The 26,714-nt window shown below is 34.1% G+C and overlaps 1 protein-coding gene across 1 annotated transcript in view; it reads left to right on the top strand.

Moving 5' to 3' along the window:
• The window catches only part of chd5 (chromodomain helicase DNA binding protein 5), a 118,592-nt gene that overhangs the window by 35,318 nt on the left and 56,560 nt on the right, over nt 1-26,714 (top strand). The window contains 16 exon segments of the mRNA XM_030134549.1: nt 1,005-1,034; nt 1,036-1,218; nt 1,220-1,231; nt 2,407-2,525; nt 3,095-3,336; nt 3,439-3,551; nt 3,764-3,890; nt 4,157-4,323; nt 8,977-9,195; nt 10,658-10,864; nt 13,086-13,297; nt 15,737-15,868; nt 16,087-16,195; nt 18,600-18,791; nt 21,379-21,579; nt 23,107-23,244. Coding sequence (XP_029990409.1) covers nt 1,005-1,034; nt 1,036-1,218; nt 1,220-1,231; nt 2,407-2,525; nt 3,095-3,336; nt 3,439-3,551; nt 3,764-3,890; nt 4,157-4,323; nt 8,977-9,195; nt 10,658-10,864; nt 13,086-13,297; nt 15,737-15,868; nt 16,087-16,195; nt 18,600-18,791; nt 21,379-21,579; nt 23,107-23,244 — 2,403 coding nt within the window.

The following is a 26,714-nucleotide window of genomic DNA, read 5'->3' as shown; positions in this document are numbered from 1 at the left end:
ATTATAAAAGAGCTGTTTGGCAGGAGCTCTTGACTACATCAAACACAGAGTACGTGGGATATGCTTTAATTTGACAAAAATATAGATTATTCCAATTTTGTAGAGCAGGGGTCTCAAACATGTGGCCCGGGGGCCAAATGCGGCCCATCAAAGGTTCCAATCTGGCCCCTGGGAGGGATTTCCAAGTTAAAAATTCCACAGTCTTGAATTGAATTAAGCAAAAAAAAAAATTGCTTGAATTAAGGAAAAAATGTTGAATTAAGCAAAAAAAAATCTTGAATTAAGTAAAAATAATCTTGAATTAACCCAAAAAAATCTTGAATTAAGCAAAAAAAGTCTTGAATTAAGCAAAAAAATCTTAAATTTAGCGACAAATGTTGAATTAAGCAAAAAATCTTGAATTAACAACTTCAAGTTTTTGTTTGTTTTAGTGCAAAAAATAACATTAAATTATGAAAATATTTACATTTGCAAACTATCCTGTAAGAATAAAATATGAATAACCTGAACAAATAAGAACAACCTGAAATGTCTGGAGAAAATTAAACACAATTTTAACTATTTTCTGCCTGTTCCTCAGTGTTTAGTGTCTTTGTAGATCTGATCCATAATGCACATGTAGAAATGATAAGTTGAGGCATAATATTGTTAAAATTGCACTTATTTTTCTTAAGAAATTTCATTTTTTTCAGGTTATTAATCTCTTTTTGTTTGGATAGTTTATAAAAGTAAGTATTTTCATAATTTAATGGGGGGTTTTTTTGCACTAAAATTAAGACAAAAATTTGGAGTTGTCATTATTTATAGATTATTATGCAATTATTTTACCAGTCTGGCCCATTGGAGATCCAATTGGGCTGAATGTGGCCCCCGAAAAAAAATGAGTTTGAGACCCCTGATGTAGAGGGATTTGTGACTATTGGACATATTTTTATCTGATATCAGTGATTACCGCATGGATCTGCCTCAGTTACCTGATAGTACGCGGTTGACACTTGTTTCAGGGAGGACTCCAGGCAAGAGTTGACAGCGACCCTGGAGGAGACCTCAGAGGTGGAGGAGGAACGAGAACGAGAACGTCCAGAAATAGGCTCTGAGAGCGAGAGCAGCATGTACGGACCCACCAAGAAGAAGAAAAAGAAACCCAAGGAGAAGAAGGAGAAGAAGCCCAGGAAGAAGAAGAGAGATGAAGACGACGAGGACGATGACGATGATGATTGGCAGCATGAAAGTGAGTGTAGTAGCGAACGCATCTGTCAGTGTCTGATGTACGGTCAAAAGTTTCAGTGATTGACTGATTATTGGATTGTTATTAAAACAAACATTATTATAATGATCTTTACTTTTTAATGAAAAATCTGAAGAAATGAATGCAGTTTGAGATGTACTTCTGTAGTCTGATGGCTGGATCTCTGTCGGTAGTTACCACTTTTGTATCTTGAGCAATTTCTCACAGATCTCACATTAGATCTAACAGGTTACACATCTTGAGTAATAGCTTATTACCTCCACCAAGGAGGTTATGTTTTTGTTGGCGTTGGTTTGTCTGTCTGTCTGTCTGTTTTTTTGTTTGTCTGTCTTTGTGCAAGATAACTCAAAAAGTTATGGACAGTGGGGGGGGGGGGGGGGGGGGGGGGGGCACTGAACTGCCTTGGCGAAGGTCTGCTTTCTACAAGAAGTTTTGTCTCACACATGCATACACTCATTTTTTCTGTAAACACACTGATTCCATGCCAAGGTTCTAATACTTTTGGATTTTTCATTCTAGTTTAGTTTTATTTAGTTTTGACTTTTTTTTTTCTCTAATGCAGTTTGTTTTAATTCATTTTTAGAGCAGGTTTGCTAGTTTTTATTAGTTTTTCATTTTCTCTAAATGCTTAGTTTTAGTTTAGTTTTCGTAATAATTTTAGTTTTGTCGTATCTTTTCTCTTCTTCGCCGTCGTATTCAAATAAATCCCAGACAGGACTATGCTGCTTTCTCCCAACTTTAGTCTCCATGTTTCCAGGTAGAGTGGGGACCAGAAGACGACTGGAAACCACAAGTGACGGACCGTCAAGTGTCGTGAAATTGCTTGAGCGAAATAAATCGCTTTCGTATCAGTCCGACATTGACAAAGACGAAAACGAGGGGAATTTTATCCAAAATTTTTATCCGTTTTAGTTAGTTTTGTAAGCACACAATACAGTTTCAGTTAGTTATCGTTTTTTTTCTTTTAATTAGAGTTTTTATTTATTTCAGTTAACGAAAATATTTTTTACAATTCTACTTTTCGTCATCTCGTTAGTTTTCATTAACGATAATGACCTTGTTCCATATGTCAGATTTCAGTTTTTTTCTGTTTATGTTTAATTAATGTCGATTATTGTTGTTGTTGGTGTTTATTTCTCTCATCTACATCTCCCCAGGAACCCAAATCATCCAGCCAGCTGATGCAGGAGTGGGGTCTTGAAGATGTTCAGTACGGCTTCACTGAGGACGACTATAAAACCATCACCAACTACAAGGCTTTCAGCCAGTTCCTCAGGCAAGCATCTAATTTTTTGGAGTCTGGATTATTATTCTGTGTTAAACTGCTCTCTGCTGTCTCTTTCTCTGTGGATTGTCACTGAGAGGCTTCCAACAAAAACTCTACAGTGAGCCTAGAGTGTGGTGAGATGAACAAACACAGCTCCTTTTGTTTGAGCTAGAAAAACTCGGCTGTTGGTATAAAGAGTCTGTCTCACCTGGGGCTGTCTGGCTCTGCTAAGCCTCTGCTCCGACAAAGTGGAGCATGAGCTCCTGCAGTGCCCCCTGTGTGTAGTCAGCTGCTTACTGGATGCCTGTGACAGCTGGGAGGCACTGGGACTTGGTGCTCTGACCCACTATCTTTCACAGGCCAGAGTGTCAAACCTCAAGCTGTTGTATGACAAATCACAAACAGGAAATACACACAGCAAAAGCAGCGAGAACAAAACTTAAGGGGCAGTGGGCTGTCAACAAATCAAGACCCATATCCCTTCAGTGCTGAGCGAAGCAGAAACTAACATCAAGGAGAATGAAATGTGACATAATATAGCTGCCGTTGTTAACCTCTCTCCCTCTGGCTTCTCCCAGGCCTCTCATTGCCAAGAAGAACCCCAAGATACCCATGTCAAAGATGATGACAGTGTTAGGGGCCAAGTGGCGGGAATTCAGTGCCAACAACCCGTTCAAAGGCGCATCTGCCACCGCTGTGGCCGCCGCTGTGGCTGCCGCCGTGGAAACGGTTACCGTGGCACAGCCAATGTCTGTCGGCAGCAGCCAGCCGAGCTCTCAGCTGGGGCCACTCAAAAAAGCCAAAACCAAAGAGGGAAAGGGTAGGGACCGGTGAACTGTGACAGAATGCATATTTTTGGAAATAACAATGAGAGTATATCTTGCTTTAATACATGTGCGGTCTGAATTTGTGTTTGTGTCAGGACCTGGAGTTAGAAAGAGAAGTAAGACTGCGAAGGAGGTGAAGAAGAAACCCAAGGCGAAAAAGACCAAATCAAAGTCAGGCCAAAGTGGGAAGAAGAAGAAAGCATCCTCAGTATGTTGGGGGTTTTTTGGGGTTTTTTTTCTTTCTCCGAGACCATTTTTCTTGAACTCATTCATCCTGTAAACATCTCCACTCCTGTGTATTTTCGGTAACATCGCAGTGGCCGTATGCAGACTGTTTACTGTGCAGACTGTGGAGGTTTTGTGTATTTTAATTCCTGGTGTAGCTCTGAGTTCTTTGGTTTTGTATGTATGCTTTTCCAGAGTGAGGAGGACTTCCTGGAGGAGTCAGACTTTGATGACATCAGCATCCACAGTGCCTCTGTGCTTTCTGATACCTCGGGGGCCACAACCAAGAAAAAGGCCCGACGTGGGCGTAAAAAAAGGAAAAGTATGTTTACTGTCTGCTCTTACCGTGCTCTGTTTTTTTTTTTTTTTTTCTCTATAAATTCCCCTTGAAATGCCTCAGTCTCAGGCTGTTTGATTTTGAGTAAAAAGGATATTACTGTGTATTCATTTATTATGAGATGCATTTATTTATCATCATTCTGAAGTTGCTTTATGTAATCTGTAAATAGCCTGGATCCAGACTGGTTGATTACCACGGAGTGAGTCAGTGAAAGTGGGAATTATCTTATGTTCTTTCTGCCTTCTCAGAAGAGGATGGCGATGGCTATGAGACAGACCACCAGGACTACTGTGAGGTCTGCCAGCAGGGAGGTGAAATCATCCTCTGTGACACCTGCCCCAGAGCGTACCACCTGGTGTGTCTGGACCCGGAGCTGGAGAAGGCGCCAGAGGGCAAATGGAGCTGCCCACACTGTGTGAGTGGATTCATGCAGTTACACAAACCTATAGGGTCAGGAGGTTTACACAGGCCTGTACAAAAAGGAAGTTCATTCAAGTCAGTATATTTTCTGTAATCAGTGCTTTGTACAGAAGATGTTGGCTTCTTTAGTGATTGACTGATTGATTAGTTTTAGTCATTTATTCTGAACATGCAATGAAATTTAACATATATGCAAACAAGCAAAACATGCATAATAATACAAATATCAACAATCATAACAATCTTAGACAGAAGAACAGCACAGTAGTTCCATTTACAAAAGGGGTGGGAAGAAGCGCAATTTATTTAATCCTACCCCCTCTCCCTAAAATATTATTAATAGTATATATTTATATGTCCCTCTTCCTTTTACGTTACTCTTTTATATTTATATATCTATTCTCACACATACACACTCATTCACCCACATACACACACGTGTTCATACGTTTATACATACACCTGCAACATACAAGTACACATACATGCATACAAATACATATATAATCTTTTATCTATGCGTTTCTTAAATGTGCTGGCGAATAAATAAATAAATAAATAAATAATAAATAACTCACAAAAAAAAAATACATAAACATAAACAACAGTGAACATATGGTGACAGGTAATAACCCTCATCCCCATATCTTGTGAAAAACATGTTAATTCAAAACAAGTTCATTCAAGTCAGTATATTTTCTTTAATCAGTGCTTTGTACAGAAGATGTTGACTTCTTTATTGATTGATTGATGGATTGATTCCAAACATGCAATGAAATTTAATATATATGCAAACAAGGAAAACATGCATAATAATACAAATATCAACAAACATAACAAACTTAGACAGAAGAACAGCACAATAGTTCCATTTACAAAAGGGGTGGGAAGAAGTGCACCTTATTTAATCCCATCCCCTCTCCCTAAAATATTATTAATAATATATATATACATAAACAACAGTGAAAATATGGTGACAGTTGATAATCCTCATCCCTGTATCTTGTGAAAAACATTTTCTTATAAGTGTTTTGAATTGGTTTATGTTTGAACATTCCTTGTGCTCCTCCCTCAATCTATCCCATACTTTAACACCACACATAGATATACTCAAACTTTTCCTAGTAGTGCGCACCTTCTGAATTTTGAAATTAAATCTAACCCTTAAATTATAACTCCCTTTTCAGTGAATAATTTCTGTATATTTCCTGGTAGTAGATTATGTTTGGCTTTGAATATGATTTGTTTTGTTTGTAGCTCTATAATGTCTTTGAGTTTTAGTAACTTTGACTGTGAAAATAATGCGTTTGTGTGATCTGTGTAACCTTCTGTATGAATGATCCTTATTGCTTGAGGATGGAACAAGTCATGGTAGAAAAGCTCAAAGTGAAACATGGGTGGACCAGAAGCAGATGTTTTATACAGACAATATTATTAACCCACACAGACACAGATAAACATTTGCCTGATTTTACTGATAATCCTTCCAAGATTTGAGAATTATGACAGACTTGGGAAATACACTTTACTTAAAGCTGCAGTGCTTGATAGTTTCTTGGCGTCATTAGGGGAAATTTCCATAATTACTTCTAAGCATATTATAATCCAAAGGTCTGACAGGAACCAAAGAATTGTACTCCTTACTGCAGAGTGTAAAACAGTGGTTTCCAACCTTTTTTGTCTCGTCACCCCATTTTAACATCACAAATTTCTGGCGACCCCAGACATTCAAAACAGAGACTTTTTTTTTTTTTTGCTAAAATTAATTTGTTTTTAATCATGTAATAGTTTGCTATACTACGTTGCAAATAAACCTCAATTTTAGACGACATTTAATCTATATAATGTATATTTTTATGGACAGAGGCAGAAAATCCAGGTGTAGATTACTGCACAAAGTGAGAATTTTATTTTCCTTGGTCAGGATATGTACAGTCAGTCCAGCTTGGATTTACAAGGCTGACAATTAATACTGAACAAACAAGAACTCAAACTATGAATTATGAAAGAGCTGCAGCATCTGAAACTGACCACAATGAACATTTGACACATAAACAGAACCACAGTGCTGCAGTTTCAGACTCACAGTTTGTCATGTCTTTTATGTATTGAGATTCTCTCTGTCAACTCACCATATATTTTTTTATTAGTAAGATTTTATTTTTTATTTTTTATCAATTACTAGAACTTTCAGGCGACCCCATTTGAATTCCAGGGGACCCCACGTGGGGAAGGCAAGGGGTATTGTTATAGGTTCAGTTTGTTTCTTTGTTTGTTAACACTTTAGCAGCAAAACTATTGGTTGAATTAAAACCAAACTGGTTTTATAGATTGCCAGTGACCCAGAATCGATGTGATTACATTTTGGGAAAAGTAGGTCAAAGTTCAAATTTTGTATGAATTTTAAAAATCTGTTTTTCTTCCCATTTACTTATAATGGCCGAAATTTGTCTATGCTGTTTATATCTATGTTGACATGATCACATGCATAGACATGATGACATCAGCTGGATCAATGCTAAAATAAGCTACAATACGTGCGAGGGGTGGAGTTTGTTGTGCCTGGCACCACTTGTTTTTTTTTTGTTTTTTTTTGTCTGTTTGTTTTTTCAATTCTCTTTTTATTGGTATTTTCCATGGTTCACATATTTATTCACATAACAATTTACCATTCTTATCCATTCATCTGAAAATTACAATTGAATCTCACAGCGATACGTCTGTGACTCCTCTGACAATACAATTAAGGATGATTCTTCAGCAAAACAAAAGATGTAATTTTTACCATACAAAATTAAGAACTAAACTCCCTAGAGCAGGAATGCTAGGGTGTACATTTGTGATAAAAAAACAAAAAAAAAAACACACAAAAAATGTTGATACAAAAGGGTTAAAAAGGAAAAAGGGATGAAATGGACTTAAGACATGGTTTTAGATAAACAGTGGTCGAACTGCTGTGACATACCTTATCCATCTTTCCCATCTTTTCAAAACAGACCTTGTTGTAGTCTTATTGCAAAAGTAATTCTTTCCACCTTAAAAATGTCATAAATGATGTCAATCCATTCCTCTGGCGCCACTTGCTTTTAATTATATTCATTTAACCCTCCAGTATCCGGGTGCGCCTTTTAGGCACACTTTGCACTTCGTTTAAAAAACTTCATATTATTTTTCACAATTTAAATCAGGTTAGAATTCAAAAGTTGTTCATTTTTGTATGGTCTTTAAAATTCTGGCCACCAACTAAAATGTGCACATTGTAAACAAAAGAAAATTATAAGACTAGCATCTGTCTCCCAAGTGTGCTTAAAATGCACTATTTATTCTATTTGATATGTATGATTAGGGCTGACCTGGATTTACAAAAATAAAATCAAATTAGGGCAGAAAAATAAATCAATATATAATATTTAATAGTTTAATTTATAGGTGTGCATTTTACGCACACTTGGTGACAGATGCTAGTATTTTTGAACATTTGACCTAGCGCCAAAAATAATAATGCAAATTACCCAATGTTGGAGTTAATCAATGACATATGCCAGGCTGCAAAAATCAAATAATATGTGATCCACTTTTTATGCAGTATATTGAATTTTTTTTTTTTTTTTTTTTTATTTTCTGCATCCAAAAAAAGGGTTTGTTTACATTACAAACACGGCATTTAAAGGGTTAAAAAATGTGACAGTTATTGAGTATTTAGTATTTTTATTTACGGTTCAAGTTGATGAAATAGAAAAAAGTGTAAAAGAATTAAAAACAAACTGTATGAAATTTTTTTGACATTATTTCACAAGTGTGCCAAAAAGGCACACTTGGTGCTTAGTAAGGGCCTTAGTGGACGGGATACAAGAGGGTTAATAACATAATAATATAAAAATAATGCCAACTCCAAACATTTCAATATGTTTTATAGTGAAAAAAGTAAAACTACATTCTGGAAACGTTTACATCTATAAACTGTCCTTTTAAAAATGTGAATAACATGAACAACCATGAAAAAACTGACATTTATCAAGAAAAAATAAGTGCAATTTTAACTATATTTTGCCTCTGCTTATCATTTGTAAATGTGCATTACAACTTACAGATCACAATGGATCTACAAATTTACAAAATATTTTAGTAACTGGCAGAAAATCAGTAAAACCGCACTTACTTCTCTTTACACATTTCTAGTTTTTCATATTTTTTGTGAAAGTCTAGTTTGTAAATTTACACATTTCATGTAATTTCACTATTTTACACTAAAAGAGAGGAGAAATTTGGAATTGTCCTTATTTGTAGGTTTTTATCCAATCCAATCAAATCCAGTCCAACTTTATTTGTAAAGCACTTTAAAACAACCGCAGTGGACCAAAGTGCTGTGCAGAAGAATAAATAAAATCAAAATAGAAGAATGAAATACAAAGTGTAAAAGAATTAAAAACAAACTGTTTGAAATTTTTTTGACATTATTTCACAGGTGTGCCAAAAAGGCACACTTGGTGCTTAGTAAGGGCCTTGCTGGATGGGATACTGGAGGGTTAATATTACATGGTCTTCTCCACTATTGACAGGCTTTTCTCTGAGACGTCATCCACTATTTAAGTCAGTTTATTCTATTATAATTTTAACTGGGTTTGTGCTAATACTGTATATGTTTCAGGAGAAAGAGGGTATCCAGTGGGAGGCCAAAGACGAGGACGAAGAAGAGGAGGAGGCAGCGGGTGAGGAAGAGGATGACCACATGGAGTTCTGCAGAGTGTGTAAAGATGGAGGGGAACTGTTGTGCTGCGACACCTGCCCATCTTCATACCACATTCACTGCCTCAACCCACCTCTGCCTGAGATACCCAACGGGGAGTGGCTGTGTCCGCGCTGCATGGTGAGTTGACATGTCAAGCAACATATTTTTCATATCAGTTTATGTGAAGGATAAAAGTTATTAATCACAATGAGCAGAATCTGAAACAAATTATGGTATATGCCATAAATAAAGCTTTATTTAATCAGCTTTTTCTTGAGTAATACATTAAAGGTATTTTATGTAGTGTTGATATTCCAGAACACACTAGGACGACCAAAACCACCAACGAATCAACACTATGTATTTGTATCCATAGACTGTATTACACACTGAATAAAGTATACAGCTTATTGTTTACACACATCTGTATTATGGTATCATCAAGTTTTCTTCTTTAAATTAAAACTCATCGTTGGTTATTTTGGCAGTGGAAAATAACCAGTCAAAATAACACTGTGTCTTATAATCTTCATGTGTCTAATGTGTCTTTTTAGTTTACCAGCCAACAGGCCGTAAGCTATTGTCGTCATGCGGCGTCCGTCAGCGTCGGCGTCGGCGTCTGTCGTTGTCTGTCCGTTGCAAAAATTTCAATCGTCTTCTTCTCCAAAACTACAATTCCGATTGACTTCAAACTTGGTATACAGCTTCTTTATGATGATGTCAACAAAAGTCAGTGAAATTATTTGGATCCGGATCTGATTCTGGATTTGGTGCCACTTTGAAAAATTTCCCCCATTATAAGAGATAGGAAGTGGATGGATGCAATAACTCAGTAAATACAAATGATATCCAGTGTAAATTTCTGCAGTCCAGCCTTGATGGGGAGATGACTAAAATATAAAGGCCACATGCTGATCAGGATCTTCTTCTGGATCCGGGAACTTACGGAAAATTTAACATGGGCTCTTATGGGGAAAACATTTCAATCGTCTTTTTCTCCCAAACTCCAGTTCTGATTGACTTCAAACTTGGAATACAGCTTCTGTATGATGATGTCAGCACAAGGTATTGAAATTATTTTGATCCAGATCTGATTCTGGATTTGGTGCGACTTTGAAAAATTTTCCCATTATAACAGATAGGAAGTGGATCGATGCAATACATCAGTATCAATGATATCAAGTTGGAATTTGAATTTTTTACAGATCTGATTGGAATATGACCAAAACATGGGCTATTTCTGTAATATAATAAATACACAGAACTGGGTGATAATAAATGGTATCTGGATACATTTCCCAAAGCTTTTAATTTGGCCGGTAAGCTACAGGGCCATTGGTCCTATTGTTTTTTTAATCTGAAAAAGAAATAATAAAATTAGCACTGTTTAAAATTGAGTAATATTTAGATTTTACAGCATGGAGCTGCACTGTAATACACACTTCAATTGTATAAAAAGAACAGAATGTATGGACTTCCTGCTTTAATATTTCAGTTGAATGTACAGTTAGGTTCCTGAATCAATAATGTTTTACTTCAGTGTAATGTATAGAGACTGCACGGTAATCTGGTAATACAGCCCATCTGTTTCCTCCATTAGTGTCCTCCTCTAAAAGGTAAGGTGCAAAAGATCCTGCACTGGACATGGGGAGACCCTCCACTGCCCGCCGAGATGCCTGCAGGAGCTGATGGCAAGCCCATCGATCCACTAACCAAGCCCCCACTCAAGGGCCATCCAGAGAGGGAGTTCTTTGTGAAATGGGCTGGCCTGTCATACTGGCACTGCTCCTGGGTCAGCGAGCTGCAGGTGAGACGCCGGGACCGAGTCCAGGCTCCAATTAACTTTAGCTGTTTGGCCAAAGGAAGAGGATGTTCCTGTGCCAAGAAAGTAGAGGACATGAAATGAACCAGTTGTTTGTTTTGTTTTCTTTTCTAGCCCATATTTTCAAGTTAATACAAAATATTAATGCATGTTTAATTAGCCATCTTCTGTGTGCTTTAAGAAATATACAACTGCATCGTCCCACATGTCAAACTATCCCGAATCCAGTCACAATTAGTTAGAAATTCAGTTATTATTATTAACCCTTTCATGCATAGTGGTCACTACAGTGGACAGTTATTCTCCAGCTGTTCTCTTATATATTCATGGGTTTTGTTGTTTTAGTTCCATATCAGCCAAAAAAGTGGACGCTAATGCATCATCTCAAACACTGACATTCATACCATTACTGTAAGTTTGCTGTTCTAGATAAACCTGATCTGCAGTGACATGTCTGAGTGTAAATCAGTTGCTTGTTATTGTTATTAAACTGCAATTAAAAGGTTTATTATTCTTATTCTTTTTATTCTTATTACTATTATTATCATTATTTTGCATAATATCTTCATGAAGTGAGTAATGGCTAGTATTAGAGTACGTTAAAATGTGAGAAAACAGCAGATTAGCAGCATTAAAAATGTTTTTATTTCATAGTTTTCACACAATATATCAGTAAATACATATTTCTTTGCTTCAAAAATTAAATGCATGGTGTCTGTCCAGCTGAGTGGACATTTTTGGAACTTCATGAAAAATAGGTTAATAAAAAAATGTTCAATCGCATTCTTTTTATCGTATCTAAAGAAGAATAAAAACACTCAGGAAAAAAATCCTAATTAAAGTTCTCATAATTCATGCATGAAAGGGTTATTATTATTATTATTATTATTAATAATAATAATAATAATAATAATAATAATAATAATAATAATGATAATAATAATAATAATAATAACAATAATAATAATAATAATAATAATAATAATAATAATAATAATAACTTTATTTATATAGCACCTTTAAAAATTGAGTTTACAAAGTGCTTTGACAGACGAAGCAGAAGGGCACAACAGCAGAATAAAAACATAGGAAACGCACAACACAATAAAAGAGATAAATACAGCAAACACCAAAGCATGACTAAGTTTGAATGTATCGTGGTGGAGAGGGCAGAAATAACGTAACATGATGGTGTCAGATCAATGCAAAAATGAAGGAATGGAATAAAACAATATCATGTATGTTAATATAAATGAATAACAAAAACAGGGTAAAATTAAATATTCAAACATTAAAAACGTGAAAAAGAGACAACATCACTTAAAGGCAAGTCTACAAAAATATGTTTAAGATTCAATTTAATTCTGTGAACCTTTCGAGACCTTTTTTTTTTTTGTTTAGTGTTTTGGGGCTCTTTTTTAGCATATTTTTTTTTGGCTTTATTTTGTTGTTGTTTTTTTGTTTGTTGTGTTTGTTTATTTTTGTCAATGGAGAAGCTTGGTGTACTTGTTCTTGCTCTTGGATTTGTTTGCATGTAAAAAAAAAAAAAAAAAAAAGGAAATTGTGCAACAATTTATTTTCAACTGACGTCACATATGATACAATGTTTGCATTGCCCAATTTCTATAAAACTCCAAATAAACAAAGGTTGAAAAAAAAAAAGAAATGTGTAGAAAATCAAAACTGCTTTAACTTGCCCATGTCAGTAAAATTTGTAAAAAGACAGAAAAAAAAAAGATTCAATTTAATTCAGCTTTATTTATAAAACACATTTCATGCACAAGGCAGACTCAGTGTGCTTCATAACAGGTATATAACAGAAGTAGAGTAAAAAACAATCATAAAACAGAGAGTGCAAGTGCAAGTACACAATCATATGTGCACACACACAACTCAACAGAACACTGTCGCAAAAAGACAGATTCCAAGCACTCAAACCTAGCTGACATTTAATTTAGTGAAAGAACTTGAAAGAAATGAGTTATTTTCAGATTTGGCCCCCATAGAAATCTCCAAAACACAAGACAGCTTTTGTAATTTGCTTTATAGCTTTTCTTTCCTCATTAAATTAATTGTGGAGCTTTGAGTCGTTACCCAAATCAATCAGCGGATAGAGTATATGTTCCTATTTTCTTCAAAAAATAATTTGACAAAAAGGTGGTGATGAATTCAACTGAGCGCTGACTGTTTTCCTTGGTGTCGGCAGTTGGAGCTGTACCACACCGTCATGTACAGGAACTATCAGCGGAAGAACGACATGGACGAGCCTCCGCCGTACGACTACGGTTCAGGCGAAGAGGAGCTCAACAGTGAGAAGAGGAAGAGCAAAGACCCCCAGTACGCTGTGATGGAGGAGCGCTTCTACCGTTACGGCATTAAACCAGAGTGGATGGTCATTCACCGGATACTCAACCACAGGTGGATAGATATGCTAATATACGTTCATGTACACTGTTCACTTTGGTTTATGTTTGATTTCATTGGTTTTGGTACTTGTTTTGACAGTTCACTTCATTTAAGCAGATTCATTTTTAGAAGAACTTGTTCTTAAACCTGCACCGCAAAAATCTAAATCTTAACGTGTTTTTTTTTTCCTCATTTCTAGTCCAAATATCTCATCACACTTCAAATAAGACATGATCACCTAAAGAGGAACTTTTCAATGAGATATAAGAAGTTATTTTTAGACAATAGATCTGGAAAATCTTATTTCGACAAATGTTACCAAGATCATTTTCACTTATTCCATTGGCAGATTTTTTTGCTTGAATTAAGCAAAAACAAAAATCTTGAATTAAGCAAAAAAAAATCTTGAATCAAGCAAAAAAATCTGCCAGTGGAACTAGTGAAAATTATCTCAAAAAGATTTCTTGAAATAAGATAAAAATGTAAAAAGAATATTTAATTCTTGTGGTTGACATTTACACGCAAACATTTTTGACATACATCATCGTGTTTACACTGCAAAAATCTAAATCTTAACAAGTGTATTTTTCTCATTTCTAGTCAAAATATCTCGTCACACTTAAAATAAGACATAATCACCTAAAGAGTAACTATTCAGTGAGATACAAGAACTGATTTTTAGACACTAGATCCGGAAAATCTTATTTCAAGAAATTTTACCAAGATAATTTTCACTTGTTCTATTGGCAAATTTTTTTTGTTTAATTCAAGATTTTTATTTTATTTTTATTTTTTTTATCTTAATTTAAGATTTTCTCTTTTTTTTTGGGGGGGGGGTTAATTCAAACAAAAAAATCTGCCAGTGGAACAAGTGAAAATTATCTTGGTAAGATTTCTTGATATAAGATTTTCCAGATCTATTGTCTAAAAATCAGTTCTCATATCTCACTGAAAAGTTCCTCTTTAGGTGATTATCTCTTATTTTAAGTGTGACGAGATATTTTGACTAGAAATGAGAAAAATGCACTTGGTAAGATTTAGACTTTTGCAGTGTAAACATGATGATGTATGTCAAAAATATTTGCATGTAGACATTACCACAAGAACTAAATATTCATTTTACATTTTTTCCAGATGTGTCATATGCATATTGTTTTGTTTTCATATAGTTTAACTGTAATTCAAGCAAAAAAAAAAAAAATCTTGAATTAAGTAAAAAAAAATCTGCCAATGGAACAAGTGAAAATTATCTTGGTAAGATTTCTTGAAATCAGATTTTCCAGATCTATTGTCTAAAAATCAGTTCTTATATCTCACTGAAAAGTTCCTCTTTAGGTGATTATGTCTTATTTTAAGTGTATGAGATATATGGACTAGAAATGAGAAAAATACACTTGGTAAGATTTTTATTTTTTGCTGTGTAAACACAGTGATGTATGTCAAAAAATGTTTGCATGTAAATCTCAACCACAAGAACTAAATATTCTGTTTACATTTATGCATATTGTTTTGTTTTCATATACTTTAACTGTATGGTATATGCTCTGATAATAAATCACACACTTAAAACCACTGCCTGCAGCTGAAATAAGGGCCAGAAATGACTTTAATCTGATTTGCATTTGACGTCTATTAGCACATGTTGTTCATATATTTATAATGTCCTAAGAACAGTGCATTATTAACCTCCTAAGACCCAGCTATGGGTTTTCTGTCCACATTTGTGGACGAGTTTCACAACTTTATACAAAAAAAAAACAAGAAAAGAAAACTGTCCACCACAAAGGACATTCCATAAAAATTTAAAAACTGCATCTGAAAAAACTGTTGCATTATGATGTTTCCAATACAGGTACTTATTTAATAAAAAAACAAAAAAAGCTGGTACTTTGCTGACATTTCCTGGGTCTTAGGAGGCTATGAAAAAAATCTGCCAATGGAACAAGTGAAAATAATCTTGGTAAGATTTCTTGAAATAAGAGTTTCCAGATCTATTGTCTAAAAATCAGTTCTTATATCTCACTGAAAAGTTCCTCTTTAGGTGATTATGTCTTATTTTAAGTGTATGAGATATATGGACTAGAAATGAGAAAAATACACTTGGTAAGATTTTTATTTTTTGCAGTGTAAACACAATGATGTATGTCAAAAAATGTTTGCATGTAAATCTCAACCACAAGAACTAAATATTCTGTTTACATTTATGCATATTGTTTTGTTTTCATGTATTTAACTGTATGGTATATGCTCTGATAATAAATCACACACTTAAAACCACTGCCTGCAGCTGAAATAAGGGCCAGAAATGACTTTAATCTGATTTGCATTTGACGTCTATTAGCACATGTTGTTAATATATTTATAATACCCTAAGAATTATGCATTATTAATGCGTCTACTATGCCGTCTGAAACTGTAACATCGGATTTTTATGTTTATTTTCTCTTGTAGTTTTGATAAAGACGGAGATGTGCATTACCTGATCAAGTGGAGAGACCTGCCGTATGACATGTGCACTTGGGAGGTGGATGACTTCGACATCCCTGACTATGACAGTCATAAGACATCATACTGGGACCACAGGTCGGTTAATGATTTTCTTAATTATTTAAACCCTTTTATGCCCTCCTTCTATAACTGCTCTAACTGTGTATGAGAGGATGGTAATGATTAGGATTAGAATTCAATCCTGACTTATAAAAACACCATCACTGGGAACTATTTCATGCACTGTGTGTGTTTTTTTGTGCTTTTTGTTTTTTTCGCTAATCATTAAATGCATTGATGCAATTACTTCACAGGGAGCAAATTCTAGGTGAAGACCAGCGCCCTCTGGTGGTGAGGAAAGGAAAGAAACTCAAAGAGGATCAACCAAAGAGGGAGATCCCCCCTGATGCACCCATCATAGATGTAAGTTTGGATGTTAACCCTTTCATGCATGAATTATGAGAACCTTCGTTGAGTTTTTTGGGTTTTGGGGGGGGTTTATTCCTCCTTAGGCACGAAAAAAACAATGAGATTGAGGGGTTTTTTTCATAGATTTACAAAAATGTCCACTCAGCTACACCATGAATTTTATTCTTGAAGCTAAGAAACATGGATTTAAAACCCAATATCATAAAGTGATATGAAAACAGTGAAATGACACCATGTTTAATGCAGCTAATCTGATGTTTTCTCACATTTTAACATATTCTAATACTAGCTAATACTCACTTCATGGAGATAATATGCAAAAAATAACAACTAACAATGGATTTCCACTCAAGAACCAATCAAGAACAGCAAAGTTACAGTAATGGTATGATATATTGCAGTGTATGAGATGGTGCATAAGTGTCCACTGTGTTGGCTGATATGGAACTAAAACAACTAAACCCATGAATATATAAGAGAACAGCTGGAGAATAACTGTCCACTGTAGTGACCACTATGCATGAAAGGGTTAAGAAACACTTTCATCGCCGTGGAAACCATTGTGGGCTTACAGGTATTTCGTTTTTTATGTGTGAGTGTGTGTGTTCAAACCAAGGTTATTATCGTTAAGGAAAACTAACAAAATGACGAATACTAGAATTGTAAAAACATTTTCGTTAACTGAAATAAATAAAAACTATAATTAACCCTTTCATGCATAGTGGTCACTACAGTGGACAGTTATTCCACAGCTGTTCTCTTATATATTCATGGGTTTTGTTGTTGTAGTTCCATATCAGCCAAAACAGTGGACACTTATGCATCATCCTAAACACTGTAATTCATACCATTACTGTAAGTGTGCTGTTCTAGATCAACCTGATCTGCAGTAACACGTTTAAGAGTACATTAATTGCTTGTTATTGTTATTAAACCGCAATATTTTTTTTAAAAATTATTATTATTATTATAATTTTGCATAATATCTCCATGAAGTGAGTAATGACTAGTATTAGAGTATGTTAAAATGTGAGAAAACAACAGATTAGCAGCATTAAAAATGTTTTAATTTCATAGTTTTCACACAATATATTAGTAAATACATGTTTCTTTGCTTCCAAAATTAAACGCATGGTGTCCAGCTGAGTGGACATTTTTGGAACTGCATGAAAATAGGTTCATAAAAATTTTTTCAGTTGCATTCTTTTTTTCATGTCTAAAGAAGAATAAAACACTCAGGAAAAAAAAAAATCTTGATTAAGATCTTGATTCTCATAATTCATGCATGAAAGGGTTAAAAGAAAAAAACGGTAACAAATTGAAAAACTGTATTGTGTGCTTCCAAAACTAACTAAAACGTATAAAAATTATGGATAAAATTCCCTGAGTTTTCGTCTTTGTCAATGTCAGATTGATACGAAATCGATTTATTTCCCTCAAGCAATTTTAGCTGCTGGCACCATATGATATTTAACGGTCCGTCACTTCTCCTCACTTGTGGTTTCCAGTCGTCTTCTGGTCCCCACTCTACCTGGAAACATGGAGACTAAAGTTGGGAGAAAGCAGCAGAGTCCTGTCTGGGATTTATTTGAATACAACAGCGAGGAAGATAAAAGATACGACAAAACTTAAATTAATACTAAAACTAAGCATTTAGAAAAAAAACAAAAACTAATAAAAGCTAGCAAACCTGCTCTAAAAACTAATTAAAACTAACTGAATTAGAGAAAAAAAAAAAAGTCAAAACTAAATTTAACTATAATGAAAAATCCAAAACTATAATAACCTTGGTTCAAACCCATATTGCAGGATATACACTATAAAAAATGACTGTAGAATTAACACCAAAAAGTTGTAAAATTGCAACATAAAAAAACTGTAAGTGACAATACAATGCAAAGTCATTTATTTGAAAATATTTTTGTGTTAACGATTAAATCAAATATAGCTGTAGTTTTTACAGGAAGAGTATGTGAACAAAACCAGATTTGTATGTAGAAATGATGTATTTCTATTGTTTTTAGAAAGTAAAACTGTAAATTGCAAAACAATGTGGTGCCGTTTAAATTGCAAGACCGTAATGTTGAAATAACGGCATATTTGCTTTTTATATATATATATATATATATATATATATATATACACATAATTTGAGAGATTAGTGTTGCTAAATGACCCACATCTTGACTTTTAAATTCATTTTTGCTTTAGTTGGACCATAAGGGATTATCCAAAACAAGGAACTGCTTTATATTGAAATAAATGTTGGAATGACAATCAATTAAAGTTCACTCTGTGACGGGACATTACTGTGTTTTGACCCAATATATAAAAATATATCAGCCCTTGAGTAAATGCAGCTGGATAAATTGTTTTAACTGTGTTCTGTCATCACCAGCCGACCATCAAGTTTGAGCACCAGCCGTGGTACATTAACGCCACTGGAGGAACTCTGCACCCATATCAGCTGGAAGGCCTGAACTGGTTGAGGTTCTCTTGGGCACAGGGCACCGATACCATCCTCGCTGATGAGATGGGACTGGGAAAGACAGTGCAGACAATAGTATTTCTGTACTCTCTTTATAAGGAGGTAAGGGTGCAATGCATTAGATCACAACTGAACTCAACACACTGGAGAAAAGTGATTTTTTAAAAATATATATAATTTTATTTTTCATTTGGGAAAATACTTTACAACAGAGTAAAACAAAAAGAAGAAAAACAACTAAGCATATTTGTATATCATGTCTGAAAAATCAACAATGGTTAAACATGAAATTTAACATACAAACTTTCCATATAAGTTCTGTGTTTAGAAAATAAAAACAAAACAATTCTTCTTCTTAACCCTTTCATGCATAGTGGTCACTACAGTGGACATCTGTTCAAAGCTGTTCTCTAATATATTCATGGGTTTTTTTGTTTTAGTTCCATATCAGCGAATACAGTGAATGCTTACGCACCATTCCACACACTGAAATTCATACCATTACTGTAACTTTGCTGTTGTAGATAAATCTGATCTCCACTAACATGCTTGAGTGTAAAAAAAAAAATTGCTAATTGTTATTAGACTGTAATAAACATTTGGGTTTTTTTTTTTGCTTTTTTAAACAAAAAAAAATGTTTGTTTGTTTTTTTTGCATATTATCTGCATGAAGTGAGTAGTTACTAGTATTAGAGTATGTTAAAATGTGAGAAAACATCAGATTAGCATCTGTAAACATGTTTTTATTTCACACTTTTCACACAGTATACCAGTAAATACATGTCTGTTTTCTTCCAAAACTAAACGAATGGTGTCTAGCTGAGTGGACATTTTTATAAGTCCATGAAAAATAGGTTCATAAAAAAATTTAATTGCATAGGTTTTTTTTTGTTTTCATGCCTAAAGAGGAGTAAAAACCACTCGGGGGGGGGGGTTAAAATAGGGTTAAAATAAGTCAATGAAAGGGTTAAAATAAGTCTAGAAAAGTTCATTTTAACCCTTTTCAGACTGCCATCATAATAGGTCTCCTAGGTGTCTTCATGTTTTCTTTGCAACGAAAGTGTCAGAAAATGTCTTTTTTGTCGATTCCTTTGCACCTTTGTTTTCAGGAAGAACTAAACTTTCAATGATTATCATTATTATAAATAGTAAATGCTTAAAATAGTGTGTTTTAGTTAAAAAAAAAAAAAGAAGAAAAAGGAATTAACAAACAATTGGCTTCCAAAGTCAAACAAGTTTGACTTCCTGATGAAGGCTTGAAGCCAAAACGCGTAGAAGTGTTTTTTAAGGTCTAGATATGACCATGTCATGGTAATAAAGGCATTTTAATGTTTAAAGAGAATGCCTTGGAGTTTTCTTTCAGTTTGGTATCTACTTTATGAATCTCTTTTTCCAAAGAGTGCCTTGAACAAACTCTCTTTTGGTCCTCGAAGCATTCCTTCCCATGAATTTTAAAAAAAAGGACTTTTTGGAAGTTTTCAGCATATTTATTAAAAGAAAAAACTGTAAATGTCCATAGCGAAACTTTTTGAGATTGCAAAAATAAACTTTCAACTATTTTGCATCTGCTCAAACATGCTTTTTGATCTTGAACATTCAGGATCCATGTTATGGCTTCATATTTTTTTGTTTTTTCAAGGCGTTTTTCTTAGTCTGTGTGGAACTCTGAAAGAGTTCTTTTCTGTTTGGAATAGCGTTCTCCTCTGCTGCTGTAAAGCAGGGGTCTCAAACTCATTTTCTTTCAGGGGCCACATTCAGCCCAATTTGATCTGCAGTAAAATAATCATATAATAATATATAAATAATGACAACTCCAAATTTTTGTCTTTGTTTTAGTGTAAAGAAAAAAAGACATCAAATTAGGAAAATGCTTACTTTTATAAACTATCCAAACAAAAAAAGATGTGAATAACCTGAAAAAAATGAAATTTAAATTTAAAAAAAGAAAATTTAGTGCAATTTTAACAATATTCTGACTCAACTTATCATTTCTACACGTGCATTATGGATCGGATCTACAAAGACACTAAACACTGAGGAACAGGCAGAAAATAGTTAAAATTGTGCTTAATTTTCTTTAGACATTTCAGGTTGTTCATATTTGTTCAGGTTATTCACATTTTATTGTTACAGGATAGTTTGTAAATATAAATATTTTCATAATTTAATGTTATTTTTTGCACTAAAACAAAGACAAAAATTTGAAGTTGTTCAACATTTTTTGCTTAATTCAAAATTTTTTGCTATTTTTTTTTTCTTAATTCAAGATTTTTTTTTTTTTGCTCAATTCAAATTTTTTTTTTACCTAATTGAAGATTTTTTTTTTGCTTAATTCAAATTTTTTTCCTTAATTCAAGCAAAAATTTTTTTTTCTTAATTCAATTCAAGAATTTTTTGACTTTGCAAAAACATCCCAGGGGCTGCATTGGAACCTTTGGCGGGCCGCATTTGGCCCCTGGGCTGCATGTTTGAGACCCCTGCTAAAGTGTTATATAGTTTTGGGAAGCTCAGGATCTCAGCTTTCCAATGGCATGTGAATTTTGTGGATAGCATTAACTGTTCAGGAGTTACAGATATCTGAATGCTGTAAAGTGCAAAGTGCAGTGCTGTTATTAAAGGGTTAATACCTGCTCTATATGCTCTTCCTGTGCTGTAAGAGTCACATGGTCATGACTTGTCTCTCTTTTAGGGTCACTCTAAGGGGCCTTTCTTGGTGAGTGCACCCCTCTCAACTATCATCAACTGGGAGAGGGAGTTTGAGATGTGGGCTCCAGATTTCTATGTGGTGACGTACACTGGGGACAAAGACAGCCGGGCGATCATCAGGGAGAACGAGTTCACGTTTGAAGACAGTGCCGTGAAATCAGGTCGTAAGGTGTTTCGAATGAAGGTACGTCACATGCATCACTGCCAAATACTGATTTATTCCACTTCTCAGCCTAGGATGCTCTAAATCAGGGGCCACATTCAGCTAAATTTGATCAGAAGTGGGCCGAACCAGTAAAACAATAACATAATAATATATAAATAATGTCAACTCCAAACTTTCCCCGATGTTTTAGAGTGAAACAAGTGAAATTACATTACGAAAATGTTTACATCTACAAACTATCCTTCAAAACAATGTGAATAATAGGGGTGTGTATCGGTAAAAATCTGGCGATACAATACAAATCACAATACTAGGATCACAATACAATATATCACGATACATCATGATACTGTTAAAAAGGCAATTTCTTTTTTTTTTTTTTAATTCCTGGAAGAATTGAATTACACCCGAAATATGCACAAATACTAAACACATTTTTATTTGATCAGAACAGGATCTAACTGACTCAGGGTTGCTACAAACTGATTGCTTTGTATGTATTTATTATATTTTAATTGTATTTTAATTGTTTTTTTTATTGTGTTTTAATGGTATTTTAATCGTATTTTTATTTGTACTGTTTATTTGTACTTCGCACTATAAAGCACTTTGTGACTCTGTCTGTGAAAAGTGCTCTATAAATAAAATGTACTTACTTACTTACTATCTAATGCTATATCACAAAATGTTCTTGTGTTAAAATTTTAAACTTAAATTGTGTTTTACAGACATTGCAGTTTAAGATCCTGTTCAAATGTTCATATTCTATTAGTTCAGAACTAACATCAGAACATTATTTTTGTGCGATCCCAACAAAGGAACTAACATTATTTAATAAGAGTGTTAAATAATAATTAATAAAATATAAAGAAAAAAGAAAAACAAAAATGAACCTCCGCCATATCTACATTTGAATAAATACCTAAAAATATCGATACAGTACTTTTTAATATCGATACAGTATTATGAAAAGAAAAATCATGATATATTGCAGAACTGATATTTTCTAACACCCCTAGTGAATATCATGAACAAACTGAATAAATAAGTGCAATTTTAACAATATTATGCATCAGTTTGTCATTTACAGATGTAGTATTGTTAAAATTGCACTTACTTCTCTTAAGACATTTCAGGTTATTCACAATTTTTGCGAAATTATACTTTGTTTTAGTGTAAATACATGAAAATTTTTACATTTAAAAAGAAAAAAAATTGGAGTTGTGAGTATTTATAGGCTATTACAATAGTATTTTACTGATCCAACCCACTTTAGATCGTATTGGTCTGAATATGAAACCAGATCTAAAATGATTGTTAATATCTTAGTGTCATTTTTGCGTTTCACACATTCACCCAAAGGGCTGGACTGGACCCTTTGGTGGTCCGGATTTGGCCCCCGGGCCGCATGTTTGACACCTGTGCTCTAAATAATATGGATGCAGAGTGTGTTTTAGGTGTTTTGACTTGCTGCAGTGTAATTGCAGTACAGTCGACAGTGAACATGATACGTTCTGCTGATATTTTTGGTTCTTCCGTTTGCAGAAAGATACTCCTATCAAATTCCATGTGCTGCTTACATCCTATGAACTGATCACTATAGACCAAGCCATTCTGGGCTCCATCACCTGGGCCTGCCTGGTTGTCGATGAAGCCCACCGACTGAAGAACAACCAGTCAAAGGTGAAACAATATTTCTGGGACTGTTAGCTGTGTTTAGAAACATCATCTATATGTAGGTACCGAGGTTATTATCGTTAGCAAAAATTAACGAAATGACAAAAACTAGAATTGTAAAAACATTTTCGTTAACTGAAATAAATAAAAACTATAATTAACCCTTTCATGCATGAATTATGAAAACCTTAGTCAAAATTTTTTTCTTGAGTGTTTTTATTCCTCCTTAGGCATGAAAAAAACAATGTGATCGAGGTTTTTTTTTTTTTTCTTTTCATGGAGTTACGTAATGTCCATGCATTTAATTTTTGAAGTAAAGAAACGTGTTTACAACCCAATATCAGAAAGTGAGATGAAAACAATGAAATAAAAACATTTTAATGCTGCTAATCTGATGTTTTCTCACGTTTTAACATATTCTAATGCTAGTTATTACTTCATGGAGATAATATGCCAAAAAAAAAACTTTTTGTCTAACAAATAACAATTGAATTACACTAAAACATGTCACTGCAGATCAGGTTTATCAAGAACAGCAAAGTTACAGTAATGGTCTGAATGTCAGTGTTTGGGATGGTGCATAAGCGTCCACTGTGTTGGCTGATATGGAACTAAAACAACAAAATCCATGAATATACAAGAGAACAGCTGGAGAAGAACTGTCCACTGTAGTGACCACTATGCATGAAAGGGTTAAAAGAAAAAATGATAACAAACTGAAACTGTATTGTGTGCTTATAAAACTAACTAAAACACATAAAAATTCTGGATAAAATTCCCTTAGTTTTCGTCTTTGTCAATGTCGGATTGATACGAAATCGATTTATTTCCTTCAGGCAATTTTAGCTGCTGGCACCAAATGATATTTAACGGTCCGTTACTTCTCGTCACTTGTGGTTTCCAGTCGTCTTCTGGTCTCCACTCTACCTGGAAACATGCAGACTAAAGTTGGAAGAAAACAGCAGAGTCCTGTCTGGGATTTATTTGAATACGATGGCAAAGAAGATAAAAGATTAAAAAAAAAAAAAGTAAAACCAAACTAAAACTAAGCATTTAGAAAATAACAAAAACTAATAAAAAATAGCAAACCTGCTCTAATAACAAATGAAAACTAACTGAATTAGAGAAAAAAAGTCAAAACTAAATTAAACTAAACTATAATGAAAAATCAATGAAAAATTGGGCGACACGGTGGTGCAGTGGTTAGCACTCGTGCCTCACAGCAAGAAGGTCCTGGGTTCGATTCCAACACCAGTCGACGGGGGGTGGGACCTTTCTGTGTGGAGTTTGCATGTTCTCCCTGTGTCTGCGTGGGTTCTGTCCGGGTACTCCGGCTTCCTCCCACAATCCAAAAACATGCACTAATAGGTTAATTGGTTAATCTAAATTGCCCATAGGTGTGAATGTGAGAGTGATTGTTTGTCTCTATATGTTCAGCCCTGCGATGAACTGGCGACTTGTCCAGGGTGTACCCCGCCTTCGCCCTTATGTAGCTGGGATAGGCTCCAAGCGACCCCCGTGACCCTAGTGAGGATAAAGCGGGTTCAGAAAATGAATGAATGAATGAATAATGAAAAATCCAAAACTATTATATCCTTGGTAGGTACAGGATTTTTCAGTGAAGTAAAAGAACATTTTCAAGGTTTTGGTTTAAATTGATGAAAAGAGGTGATGACACGCACACATCCAGTTGCTGAAACGTGTGCAGGATCCCAAAAAAAAAACAGTGGATGAAAGAATTAGATAAGGTCCGCACAACCTGTGAGCGCCCGTAATATTTATTCACCACAGTAGTGACGTTTCAGGCCACAGCCCTTCTGACATCAGACAGGTCATGACTCACACCTGTTTATATAAAATAACAAAAAATAAGCAATATTATGTATTATGTTGTATAAATGTGAGATGGGGGTGAGATTTAATAATTTTTCTTCCTTCCACTCCTTTTTGAGCAGTACACATTGAATTTATTTTGTTATTACTAGTGTATATTGCAATTGCTATTTTGTCTTGACTGTCTTTATTCATTAATGTATTTGCTCAGATATTAGTTCCTTGTACACAAAAAATGTAAAATTTTTTCTTCTGCTCCAAATAAATAAATGAATGAATGAATGAATGAATGAATACTAACTGCGATATCAGGTGACAGGTAATGCAAATTATCTCATGTTATCAGTAACTTTTAAATAAGTACAAGTGTCTTTAAATACATAATAGTTCATACAAGAAGAGTAATCAAATGTCTTTAAATAAATATAAATACAGTGATCAAGTTACTTTAAGTTCATGCAAATACATACAAATACAATGATCAAATTACTCTGAATTCATGCAAGTTCATAAATACAGTGATCAAGTTACTTTTATTTATTTTATTTTATTTATTATTTATTTATTTAGTTAGTTAGTTAGTTAGTTAGTTAGTTTATTTCGAATATGCAACAAGACAAAGTTATCTTACTTACCGTACTTTCCGGTTTATAAGCTGCTACTTTTTTCCACACACTGTGAACTCGCGGCTCTAAAATGATGCAGCTAATTTATGTTTTCTCGGCTAATGATCAATCCGGCTGATGAAGAAAGAAATAGAGCTGCTGCACATAAGCTTGGCATCAATGAAGCGATGGTGAGATGCATATCTTTATTAAAGTTTTAAGACACTACATATCTTTTCTGACATGAATTGGTAACATTATGTAGATCTCTCCTGAGCATAAACCACCAGAATCACAAAGCCCTCCCCATAATTTTCACACAATTTATCAGTAAATAAATGTTTCTGTGCGTCAAAAATTAAACGTGGTGTCCAGCTGAGTGGACATTTTCGCAACTTCATGAAAAATAGGTTCATAAGATTTTTTTTTTTTATTATTATTATTTTTTATGTATTTTTTAAATTTTTAAAATTATTTTTATTTTTATTTTTTAAATTTATTTATTTTTCAGAAGAAAATTTTCAATCGCATTGTTTTTTTCATGCCTAAAGAGGAATAAAAACACTCAGGAAAAAATTTTGATTAAGGTTCTCATAATTCGTGCATGAAAGGGTTAAAGCAGTGGATCTTAACCTTGCTGGAGGTACTGAACCCCACCAGTTTCATAAGCGCATTCACTGAACCCTTCTTTATTAAAAAATAAAATATGATTTTTTGCAAATTCAAGACACAGGTATATGTTTTACTGGTGCACAAAATGAACCATGCATTAACATCACTGTGTTCAAAGAACAAAACCAATACAGTGCATGAACTCACAACAAATTACATACCTTTTCACAAAGACATGACCTTTTGTAATACTACCACACTGAAATGGTTTTAATTTTTAACCTTATGTATTCCAATAATGAACTTATTGTATTTATGCTATTTATCATTTTTAACATTTTAACACACACCCATCACCTAATTTCTATCAGGCTACAATAATAATGAATATTTACTGCAAATCAGTGTGACTTCTGCTGTTGAGTG

Source organism: Sphaeramia orbicularis, chromosome 5 (genome assembly GCF_902148855.1).
Source record: "Sphaeramia orbicularis chromosome 5, fSphaOr1.1, whole genome shotgun sequence".
In the NCBI taxonomy this organism is placed as follows: domain Eukaryota; kingdom Metazoa; phylum Chordata; class Actinopteri; order Kurtiformes; family Apogonidae; genus Sphaeramia; species Sphaeramia orbicularis.
Note: the sequence above shows the minus strand (reverse complement) of the source record. Positions and strands in the feature narration are given on the sequence as shown.